This window comes from Loxodonta africana, chromosome 26 (assembly GCF_030014295.1).
Source record: "Loxodonta africana isolate mLoxAfr1 chromosome 26, mLoxAfr1.hap2, whole genome shotgun sequence".
In the NCBI taxonomy this organism is placed as follows: Eukaryota; Metazoa; Chordata; class Mammalia; order Proboscidea; family Elephantidae; genus Loxodonta; species Loxodonta africana.
Window position 1 is genome coordinate 24,728,752 of NC_087367.1, and position 12,900 is coordinate 24,741,651.

Genomic DNA, 12,900 nt, shown 5'->3' on the forward strand with positions numbered 1-12,900 from the left:
CTAGCAGGCAGCCATCTAAGATACATCAATTGGTCTCAACCCACCTGGAGCAAAGGAGAATGAAGAACACCGAAGACATATGGTAAAGATGAGCCCAACAGACAGAAAGGGCCACATAAACCAGAGACTACATCAGCCTGAGATCGGAAGAACTAGATGGTGCCTGGCTACCACTGATCACTGCCCTGACAGGGAACACAACAGAGAATCCTTCATGGAGCAGGAGAACAGTGGGATGCAGATCTCAAATTCTCATAAAAAGACCAGGCTTAGTGGTCTGACTGAGACTAGAGGGATCCTGGAGGTCCCTGAACTCTTTGTTAGTCCAAGACAGAAACCATTCCCAAAGCCAGCTCTTCAGACAGGGATTGGACTAGACTATAAGATAGTTAATGATACTGGCGAGGAGTGATCTTGGCTCAGATAGACTTATGAGACTATGTGGGCAACTCCTGTCTGGAGGCAAGATGAGAAGGAAGATGGGGATGGGAGCTGGTTGAACAGACACGGGGAATACAGGGAAGAGAGGAGGAATGTTCTATTTCATTAGGGGGAGAGCTGCTAGGAGTGCATAGCAAGGTATGTATAACTTTTTGTATGAGAGACTGACGATTTGTAAACTTTCACTTAAAGCACAATCAATAAATAAATTGAAAAGAATAAAAAAATAATAATAATTCCTAGAACCATACAATAAATCTTAAATAATTATATAGAAAACACTGGAAATCTTTCAAGGACAAATAATCCTTTTTAGGGTTGCAGATAACAAAGAGGAAGAAAAAAAATGATAAATAATGGCATTTTGCAGCTGTTAGAAATGAACATTTTTTAGCAGAATCACTGAACAATTTGGAAGCAGAAACCAAATAGAAAATTCTACGAGACTAATGGAAACCCTGGTGGCGTAGTGATTAAGAGCTACAACTGCTAACCAAAAGGTCGAAAGTTGGAATCCACCAGGCGCTCCTTGGAAACTCTATGGGGCAGTTCTACTCTGTCTGTAGGGTTGTTGCTATGAGTCAGAATTGACTCAAGAGCAATGGGTTTGGTTTGGTTTGCTTTGCTTTACCAGACTAATAGATTTAAATGATTGAATTATAAAAGTGAAAAAAATTAGGGAAAATTATATCCAGTGTAATCTTGAATATACAGAATGATGTGGGATTTCTCATAACATGTATACTTGCACAAGCTCAGAGAAACCAAAACAGCACTGGCCCTGGTTGCTGGCTGTATTAGTGTTCTCAAAAAGATTGTTATAAAACCTATGCACATATAAAATTTCATCAGTTAAAAAGATTTTCATGTCTGACTGATGATAAATGACACGCCGGAGAAGGGAGGTTCAGGCAACCGCAATTACCAGGCTTCTGAGAAGGGAGTAGTGTACAAAGAAGTAGGGGAGATCACAGGAAGTGGGGGGATATTTGCTAGCTCTGATTAAAAAAGGCAGACAGGCAGAGCAAAATCTAGGAACCAAAATCAGTGCATATATAGACAGGATTAAAAGTTGAATATACAGTTACAGTTGTGTTGGTTTAAAATAATAATTTTCTGATCATAGAGAGGACAACATGATTATTCTGAAACATTTAGAAAATACCAGAAAATTTCTAGAAGAATTTCTGCCCCCTGTAAATCTGCCAATTACACGCTATCTTTTTTTTTGCCTGTTTTTGTTTCCTGTTTTGTCTGTTTTCTTCTGTATTGGGAGTTGGAGGAGGGATGTGGTAGGAAGCTGTCTTCACGATTGCTGTTATTAATTGCATAAGGAAACTCTTAAGCTATGGATATACCATAAATTACTTAACCATTTGCCTATTGTTAGATTTTTTTCCTTTTTTAGGGCTCCTTTTGTTGTTGAAGTTGTTTTGGCACTGTCAAATAAGACTGCAATACATATCCTTGTAACCAATCTTTGTGTGTATCTTTATTTCCTTAGGAGAAATTATGAAGAGTGAAATTATCACGTCAAAAGATCTGAAAATTTTAAAAGTTCTCCCTACATTTTGCCAAATAATATTCCAAAAACGTTGAACCAGTTCATATTCTCACTATCAATGACTGCAAATAGCATACCCTAACCTGCATTCAGTACCTGCTTTTTTCCATAATTGCCAATTTGATAGAGGGAATATTTTATCTTATTTTTATTGTGCATTTATTTGATAGCTAGTGAGGTTGAACTTTATACGTTGTAATTAAAGGGGTATATGCTCTTCAGGCCTGTCATACTGGACCAATGGAAATAGACGTGTTAGTTTCATGTTCTTGGAGGATGTTTTTTAGTATTTCTAAAACTGAAAATGTGCATACATGTACTCAGTGATTTCATATCAAAGAATTTATCCCTGACGTGTGCTTAGTAAGTTGTACTTTTAATGGATAAATAAATTATAATATATTTATATAGTGGAATGGAGTCCCTGGGTGGCGCAAATGGTTAATGCACTTGGCTGCTAACTGAAAGGTTGGAGGTTCGAATCCACCCAGAGGCACCATGGAAGAAAGACCTGGAGATTTACTTCCAAAAAACCAGCCATTGAAAACCCTGTGAAATGCGGTTCTCCTCTTCTGAAACACCTGGGTCACTGAGAGTTGAAATCTGCTCAACAGCAGCTAATTTTTACAATAGAGTCATACTACACGGTCATTAAAAAGAATAAGGTAGACACTTGGCAGTAACCACTGTGCAAAGCAGACTCTCCCTTTCGTGCCTCATTCCTGGCTTCCTCTGCAGTCACATCTGACAAATCTGATATGGCTGAGACTGAGAAATTTGGTAAGTCAGAATTGAAGAAGACAGAAACAGTTGAAGAAGACATAAAATCCACTGTCTTCAAAAGAAACCATTAGACTTCGAGAAGCGAGTAGGTGGGTCATAATGAATGCGTGCCACCAAGTGCACTGTACATCCCCAGGGTATTGCCTCCTTATTTTACTTCATTCAGCGGTTTAACTTTGTAAATGCAAAGAGATTGGATCAAGTTTCAATGACTGTGCAGCCCCTTTTCACATCAAAAGCACCAAGAACTACTGACAACAAAGGCTGTGCTTGGCTTTCTCATCTGCCTGCCTGACTGGCAGGAAAGAAAAAGAACTTGCAGCTGAAGAAAGAAGAATCTGGATGAGATGATGGTGAATTTAGAGTAAAAGCAGAGTTAGTCCAGTGTGTGGCCTGTAGGCTGTAAAAGGCAGTTTATTCAGAGTGCTGTTTTTGCTGGTGTTCAAATGATTTTAATTACTAGAATGCACACATTGTAAAATATGCAAATAAATAGTTTTAAAACCTGAAAAAGGAATCAAGTATGTGTGTGTGTATGTGTATATAGATCTCAAACAAAAAATGTCTATGGGTATTGTTAATTAAAAAAAAAAGTCATGGAACAGTATAACATCCATTTTATGTAGGTACGTTAAAAAGGTATATGTATAGACATATATACCACCTTATACACTTGTGTGCTATTTGAATGTTTTTTACAATAAGCATGTGTGTTTCTTTTTAAATTAAAAATATCTTTAGAAGAATTGATGTTCTTACAATAGGAAGTAAGATATTCAAAGGATAAAAATACCAAGAATAAAGTTTATACTGATAATGAAAAGAGGTCTCTGATAATAAATAGAATAATAACCAAATACTAGATCATATAAGTAAATATCAAATAGAGAAACTAAAGGATAACATTAGCTAAGTACAGGTAGTCCCCAGCTTACAACGTATTTGAGTTACAAGGAACTGCGCTTAGAACTGTCTATTTTTTTTTTGCACATCTTATTGTTAGTAATATGTACTGCATATACAGTGTTACAGAGTGTAATTCGCTGATGTTATCATTCTCAGGTTTTCACTCACAGGTGTTCAGTGTTATGATTTACTGTTCAAAACACTGCCATATAGCAGGCTATGAAAACTGAAAAAAAAAAAAAAAGGTATTGGACTTAACATCAGAACCAACTTATGATGTACTCGTCAGAACAGAACCCCGTCGTAAGTTGGGGACTACCTGTACTCAACATTTGGTATAGTAAAAGTTATTTCAACAAATATTTATTCTTTGCCCACAGTGTGCAAGATGTACAGTAGATTACAGATTAAAATATTCTAAACATAGAAATAACTACAAGAAAAAACTTGCTGTAACAGAAGGGGACACTAGCAAAGTGAGTTCATTAAATTAAAGAGGACTTGATTTTACATTTAAGATTGCAAGAAAGTCATATACATAAAGTACAAATTTAAAGTGGAAAATATATGTTTCTGATGCCCAACAAAGAAAAAAGTAGGAGAAAATACTGCAGGTAAAAATAACGTTGAAATAAAGTCCTGAGTAATTCAATTTTTGGTAAATTATTCTATGGAAATAATTAGCAATATGAACAAGGATTTGTATACAGACGTGTCAGTTGCCTTTATTTTATTTGTTGCTCTAAGTATTTTTCTCCCCGAAAAATACCTTTCTAGCTGAAAGGTTGGTGGTTTGAACTCACCCAGAGATGCTGTGGCAGACAAGCCTGGTGATCTGCTTCTGAAAGGCCACAGCCTTGAAAACACTGTGGAGAAGTTGTACTCTGCACACAGAGTCACCATAAGTCGACAGCAACTGACAACAATAAAGCATTTTTCACTTTCTCAAAAATTATATACTACAAGAATATGTTTTTATTAAACATTCAAACAATACAGATGAAGTGAAAATTCCCCTTAAGACTCCCAAAGCATTCCCAGTCTCTTTCCCAGAGGTAGAGATCAGATTGGCGATAATGTCCTATACTTTGTAGAAATAGGTACTTTTGCTTTCTGATCTTTTATTTCTTGTACAAATAATAGTAAGTTGATGAATACTTTTTGAGCACCTGCTGTGTGCCAGGCATTGTTCTGGATACTGGAGTAGTATATGATATTATAATTGTAAGAAAATAGACCAAAATCCCTGTTCACATAGTGCTTAAATTCTAGAGAAGAAGCCCAACAATAAGCAAGATAAATATGGAGCATGTTAAGTGCTAGAAGAAAAGATGAATCAGAAAAGGGGACTATGAAATGCCAGGAAGGGGGGTATTTTAGATAGAATGGCCAGGGAAAGCCTTGCTGAGATGATACCTGTTGAGTAAAGACCTAAAGGAAGTGAAGGAGCTACCTGTGTGAGTACCCGGGAGGAGGCCATTCCAGGCAGAGGGAAGAACAGGTGCAAGGACCTGACACTCATGACCCAAGGACAGCAAGCCGGACAGTGTGGTTGGAGCCCAGTGAATAAGCGGGAGAACAGTAGGAAATGAGTAGTGGTGGGAGTGCAGATCATGTCATGTAAAAAGCAAACAAAAATAGCCAAAAACCCAGCTGTTGAGTCGATTCTGACTCATAGTGACCTTATAGGACAGAGTAGAGCTGCCCCGTAGGATTTCCAAGGCTGTGATCTTTATGGAAACAGACTGCCACATCTTTCTCCTGCAGAGGGGCTGTTAGGTTTGAACTGCCAACCTTTTGATTAGCTGCCAAGTGTTTAGCCACTGCGCTACCAGGCTCCTTTCATGTCATGTAGGGCCTGGTTAATAAGGATTTTATTGAGAAGTCCTTGGAGGATTTTAAGCAGAAGAGCAACACAATCAGATTTATGTTTAAAGAGAATTATTGGTCAGGTATATTGAGAACAGACTGCAGGCAGGCAGGGCTGAAGCAGAGAGACCAGTTAGGGTATTGCTATTCTGTAACACTATGTATTACAGAACTTATACAACTTGTTTTTTTCTTTTTTTTTTCTTCACTAACAATATGTCTTGAGATCCTTCATATCAGTATCTATAATTCTGCCTTATTCCTTTTATCTGCCTCATGTTATTCCACAAAATGGATATTGTTATATTTAACCAGTTGTCTGTTGATGGTATTTAGGTAGTTTCTGTTGTTTTACTATTAAAAGCAATGCTGTAGTGAAAAATCTTTCCATATGCCTCTTTTGTAGATACCAAGAAGTAGAATTATCAGATTCAATGATCAATCCTGTTTGTATTACACTGAATTTAGAATTTATTTGGGGAAGAATTGGTGTCTTTGTAATATTCAGTCTTCACATCCAGGAATATAATTCATCTTTCCATTCCTTGCTCAAAATATATTTAAAGTTAATAATTTTCATGTGATAAATTTGTTTGACCCTCACATGTGTTTTTTATTTCTTTTAGTGACTTCTTGCTGTTAGTTTTGAAGGACATGATATTGCAGAGGCCAAGTCTTCAAGTTATTCTAATGAGTGCAACCTTAAATGCTGAGCTGTTTTCAGAATATTTCAATTTCTGCCCAGTTATTACCATACCAGGTAATTAAAATGCACCGTTAAAAATTTATTGTTCGAATAAAAAAAACATTTACTGCCGAGTTGATTCCGATTCATAGTGACCCTATAGGACAGAGTAGAACTGTCCCCATAGGGTTTCCAAGGAGCAGCTGGTGGATTTGAACTGCTGATGTTTTGGTTAGCAGCTGAACTCTTAACCACTGTGCCACCATGCCCCATAAGCAAATGTAATTATCTTAAAGTTTATTTGTGACACAAATTAATAGGTATTTTTATCTCTTTCTAGAGGAGAAATGATTAGTTTATAATAAAATTATAGCCATCCAGTGTAACTGATAAGAAGATAACGTTATATCCATTTGCCAGAGAATTCAATTTTGTATGTGATTTCTTTTTCTTAACTCTTGGTTATTTCTACCATTCCATTATATTTCACACTAAAATGTGAATATATAGTAGCAATCTGTAATAAAAAGAAAGTGGTGTCTGTGTATAGTGTATTTGTTCATTGCTGGATTCTGCTAAATTTCAGGATTTTGATTTACTCTAGGAAGAGTGAACCTAGATAATCTGTGTTTCTTTTGGTGCTTGTTTTAGCTATCTACTGCTGCTATAACAAATACCACAAGTTGATGGCTTTAACAAACAGAAATTTATTCTCTTACAGTCTAAGATGCCAGAAGTTCGAATTCAGGGCATTAGCTCCAGGGGAAGGCTTTCTCTGTCAGTTCTGGGGGAAGTCTCTTGTCACCAGTCTTCCTCTGAGTCTAGGAGTTTCTCAGCTCAGGGACCCCAGGTCCAAAGGACACGCTGCACTCCCGGCACTTCTTTCTTGGTGGTATGAGGTCCCTCTTTCTCTCTGCTCTTTTTTTAATACCTCAAAAAAGATTGACTCAAACTACGACCTAATCCTGTAGATTGAGTCTTGCCTCATTAACATAACTGCCTCTAATCTTGCCTCATTAACATCACAGAAGTTAGGTTTTACAACACCGGATAATCACATCAGATCCCAAAATTGTGGACAACCACACAAACTGGGCATCACGGCCTAGCCAAGTTGACACAGATTTTCGGGGGACACAATTCAATCCATTAATTTATCTCCCTAAACTTTGGTTTATCCTTCCATAATTGATTACCAAAGGGACAACTTGAAAGCATGAATTGATGAATAATAGTGCTGTTTCTTCTAGTCATAGAGGGTGTTGACAATAGAGTCAAAAAAGAAACTATATGCTTTATCTAGAATATAACTGAATGTTTAATGGTCCCGAAGGGAGGAGGGAATAAGGGTGGAAAGGGGTAACAGGTGAAAAAAAAAAAGTATTATTAGCAAATTATCATTTTCTTCATCTATACACTTCTGTTTTCTTACTCTCTTAGTTATCTAGTGCTGCTGTAACAGAAATACCAAAAGTGGGTGGCTTTAGCAAAAAGAAATGTATTTACTCATAGTTTAGGAAGCTTAAGTCCGAAATCCGGGTGCCAGCTCTAGAGGAACTCATTCTCTGTCAGCTCTAGGAAAAGGTCCTTGTCTCTTCCGCTTGTTTCCTAGTTCCTTGGAGATCTCATGTGACTTGGCATCATTCTTCCCCCATCCTTACTTCTCTTGCTTGCATATTTAATCTCTTTTATATCTCGAAATAAAATCCATACACTTGCAAGGAAGACCAGTTAATACAACTATTATTCAAATTTATACATCAATCTCTACTGAAAGGATAAAGAAATTGAAGGTTTTTACCAACTCCTGTAGTCTGAACTTGACCAAATGTGCAATCAAAATGCATTGACAATTACTGGTAATTGGAGTGCGAAAGTTGGAAACAAAAAAGAAGGATCAGTAGTTGGGAAATATGGCCTTGGTGATAGAAAAGACGCCAGAGATGGCATGATAGAATTTGCAAGACCAGCGAACTATTCATTAGAAATACCTTTTTCAACAACATAAACAGCGACTATACACGGGGGTCCCACCAGATGGAATACAAGGAATCAGATCAACTACATCTGTGGAGAGAGACGATGAAGAAGCTCAGTATCAGTCAGAACAAGATCAGGGGCAGACTGCAGAACAGACCATCAATTGCTCATATGCAAGTTCAAGTTGAAGCTGAAGAAAACTAAAACAAGTCCATGAGAACCAAAGTATGACCTTGCATATATCCCACTTGAATTTAGAGACCATTTCAGGAACAGAATTGACACATCAAACACTAACGACTGAAGACCAGAAGAGTTATGGGATGACATTAAGGACGTTATACATAAAGAAAGCCAAAGGTCTTTAAAAGGACAGGAAAGAAAAAGACCAAAAGAGACTATGAAACTTGCTTTTGAATGTACACTACGTAAAGTGGATGGAAGAAATGATGTTGTAAAAGAGCTAAACAGAAGATTTCAAAGGGCAGCTCGAGAAGACAAAATACGATAATGAAATGTGCAGACCTGGAGTTAGAACACCAAAAAGGAAGAACATGTTCAGTATTTCTCAGGCTGAAAGAACTAAAGAAAAAAATTCAGGCCTCGAGTTGCAGTATTGAAAGATTCTATGGGCAAAATATTGAACGATGCAGAACTCATCAAAAAAAGAAGGAAGGAATACACAGAGTCACTGTACCAAAAGGAATTGAACAATGTTCAACCATTTCAGGAGGTAGTATATGATCAAGAACCGATGGTATTGAAGGAAGAAGTCCAAACTGCACCAAAGGCATTGGCGAAAAACAAATCTCTAGGAATTGATAGAGTACCAACTGAGGTGTTTCAACAAATGGATGCCAAGAAATTTGGAAGACAGCTTTCTGGCCAACCAACTGTGCTTGTCCCCATTCCAAAGAAAGATGATCCAACAGAATGCTGAAATTATTGAACAATATCATTAACACCACACAGAAGTAAAATTTTGCAAAAGATCAGTCAAAAACGGTTGCAGCAGTGCATCCACAGGGAACTGCCAGAAATTCAAGCCAGATTCATGAGAGGATGTGATACCAGATGGGTCCTGGCTGAAAACAAGAATACCAGAAAGATGTTTACCTGTGTTTTATTGACTGTGCAAAAGCATTCGACTGTGTGGATTATAACAAATTATGGATAGCATTGCGAGGAATGGGAATTCCAGAACACTGAATTGTGCTCATGCTGTACCTGTACCTAGACCAAAAGGCAGTCATTAGAACAAAACAAGGGGATACTGCATGGTTTAAAGAAGTGTGTGTCAGCGTTATATCCTTTCACCATACTTATCCCATCTGTATGCTGAGCAAATAATCTGTGAGAAGCTGGATTATTAAAGAAGAACATGGCATCAGGATTGGAGGAAGACTCATTAACAACCTGCAATATGCAGATGACATATCCTTGCTTGCTGAGAGGGAAGAGGACTTGAAGCATTTACTGATGAAGATCAAAGACTACAGCCTGTAATACAGTATGGATTACACCTTGACATAAAGAAAACAAAAATCCTCACAACTGGACCAATAAGCGACATCATGATAAACAGAGAAAAGATCGAAGTTGTCAAGGGTTTCATTTTACTTGGATCCGTAGTCAATGTCCATGGAAGCAGCAGTCAGGAAATCAAATGACGTATTGATCTGCTGCAAAAGACCTCTCTAAAGTGTTAAAAAGCAGAGATGTCACTTTGAGGACTTAGGTGTGCCTGACCCAAACCATAGTGTTTTCAGTTGCCTCGTATGCGTGGGAAAGCTGGACAATGAATAAGGAGGGCCAAAGAAGAGTTGACACCTTTAAATTATGGTGCTGATAAACAAAATTGAATATACCATGGGCTTCCAGAGAAACGAACAAATCTGTCTCACAAGAAGTATAGCCAGAATGCTACTTAGAAGCATGGATGGCAAATGTAATTTGGACCTGTTACCAAGAGGGTCCAGTCCCTGGAGAAGGACATCATGCTTGGTAAAGTAGAGGGTCATCGGAAAAGAGGAAGACCCTTAATGAGATGGATTGACACAGTGTCTACAATAGTGGGCTCAAACATAGCAACGATTGTGAGGATGGCACAGGACCAGGCAGTGTTTTGTTCTGTTATACATAGGGTCACTGTGAGTCAGAACTGACTTGATGGCACCTAATAGCAACTGCATGTCTCAAAGAGATTGACTCAAGATACACCCTGTTTCATTAACATAACAAAGACAGCCCATTCCCAAATGGGATTATAACCACAGGCACAGAGGCTAGGATTTATAACACATATTTTGGGGGGACACAATTAAGTCCATAACATTTATTAACCAGTTTCTATCATCAAAAACGTTTTTGATAGTTTTAAGACCGTAATACAAATAGCACCTTATTGTATCAAGCTTTATTTTAAGAGAATTTTACTTATACAATCTATTTCAAGATAGTTTAACAGGTATTGTGAAGCTTTTTCTATTTTCTTGTTTTTTTAGGTCGTACCTTCCCTGTTGATCAGTTTTTTCTGGAAGATGCCATTGCTGTGACAAGGTAAGAAAGATATTAGTTAAGGCTTATTGAAAATCATTGAAAACAGAATTGTTATTTTGCCCTCAGTGCACCAGGATACTAGTAAATATGTTAGTCTTCCAATTTTTCTATTCAAGCATTTTGTTTTCTCCTTTCTTTCAGCAAATATGTATTATATGATTTGCAAATCACAGACAATATTATATGTTGATTAAAAAAACCAACTCTGGAGACAGACTGTTGTTCTTGTTAGGTACCGTCGAGTCAGTTCCGATGCATAGCAACCCCATGCACAATAGAACGATACACTGCCCGGTCCCGAGCCATCCTCACAATCATTGTTATGCTTGAGCTCATTGTTGCAGCCACTGTGTCAATCCACCTTGTTGAGGGTCTTCCTCTTTTCTGCTGACCCTGTACTCCGCCAAACATGATATCCTTCTCCAGGGACTGATCCCTCCTGACAACATGTCCAAAGTATGTAAGACGCAGTCCCGCAATCCTTGCTTCTAAGGAGCATTCTGGTCATACTTCCTCTAAGACAGATTTGTTCATTCTTTTGGCAGTCCATGGCATATTCAATACTCTTCACCAACACCACAATTCAAAGGCATCAATTCTTTTTTGGTCTTCCTTATTCATTGTCCACCTTTCACATGCATATGATGTGATTGAAAATACCATGGCTTGGGTCAGGCGCACCTTAGTCTTCAGACATCCTTGCTCTTCAACACTTTGAAGAGGTCCTTTGCAGCAGATTTCCCCAATGCAACGCGTCTTTTGATTTCTTCACTGCTGCTTTCATGGCTGTTGATTCTGGACCCAAGTAAAATGAAATCCTTGACAACTTCAATCTTTTCTCCGTTTATCATAATGTTGCTCATTGGTCCAGTTGTGAGGATTTTTGTTTTCTTTACGTTGAGGTGTAATCCATACTGAAGGCTGTGGTCTTTGATCTTCATTAGTAAGTGCTTCAAGTCCTCTTCACTTTCAGCAAGCAAGGTTATGTCATCTGCATAACGCAGGTTGTTAATGAGTCTTCCTCCAATCCTGATGCCCCGTTGTTCTTCATATGGTTCAGCTTCTCCGATTATTTGTTCAGCATACAGATTAAATAGGTATGGTGAAAGAATACAAACCTGACGCACACCTTTCCTGACTTTAAACCAATCAGTATCCCCTTGTTCTGGCCGAACAACTGCCTCTTGATCTCTGTAAAGGTTCCTCATGAGCACAATTAAGTGTTCTGGAATTCCCATTCTTTGCAATGTTATCCATAATTTGTTATGATCCACACAGTCGAATGCCTTTGCATAGTCAATAAAACACAGGTAAACATCCTTCTGGTATTCTCTGCTTTCAGCCAGGCTCCATCTGACATCAGCAATGATATCCCTGGTTCCACGTCCTCTTCTGAAATGGGCCTCAATTTTTGGCATTTCCCTGTCGATATACTGCTGCAGCCTCTTTTGAATGATCTTCAGCAAAATTTTGCTTGTGTTTGATATTAATGATATTGTTCTATAATTTCCACATTCGGTTGGATCACCTTTCTTGGGAATAGCATAAATATGGATCTCTTCCAGTCAGTTGGCCAGGAAGCTGTCGTCCATATTTCTTGGCATAGACAAGTGAGCACCTCCAGCACTGCATCTGTCTGTTGAAACATCTCAATTCATATTCCATCAATTCCTGGAGCCTTGTTTTTCATCAATGCCTTCAGAGCAGCTTGGACTTCTTCCTTCAGTACCATCGGTTCCTGATCATATGCCACCTCTTGAAATGGTTGAACATCAACTAATTCTTTTTGGTATAATGACTCTGTGTATTCCTTCCGTCTTCTTTTGATGCTTCCTGCGTGGCTTAATATTTTCCCCATGGAATCCTTCACTATTTCAACTCGAGGCTTGAATTTTTTCTTCAGCTCTTTCAGCTTGAGAAACACCGAGCAGGTTCTTCCTTCTTGGTTTTCCATCTCCAGCTCTTTGCACACATCACTATAATACTTTACTTTGTCTTCTTGAGACACCCTTTGAAATGTCCTGTTCAATTCTTGTGCTTCATCAATTCTTCCTTTTGTTATAGCTGCTCGACGCTCAAAAGCAGGTTTCAGAGTCTCCTCTGACATCCATCT

At 38.1% G+C, this 12,900-nt stretch overlaps 1 protein-coding gene across 8 annotated transcripts in view; it reads left to right on the plus strand.

The window, feature by feature from the left end:
• DHX57 (DExH-box helicase 57) overlaps window positions 1–12,900 on the plus strand; it is a 98,329-nt gene that overhangs the window by 35,914 nt on the left and 49,515 nt on the right. For all 8 annotated transcript variants that reach the window (XM_010595883.3, XM_003416089.4, XM_010595879.3 and 5 more), the window contains 2 exons: window positions 6,190–6,323; window positions 10,733–10,787. In XM_010595883.3, the coding sequence (XP_010594185.1) occupies window positions 6,190–6,323; window positions 10,733–10,787 (189 nt within the window). The remainder of the gene's footprint in view (window positions 1–6,189; window positions 6,324–10,732; window positions 10,788–12,900) is intronic.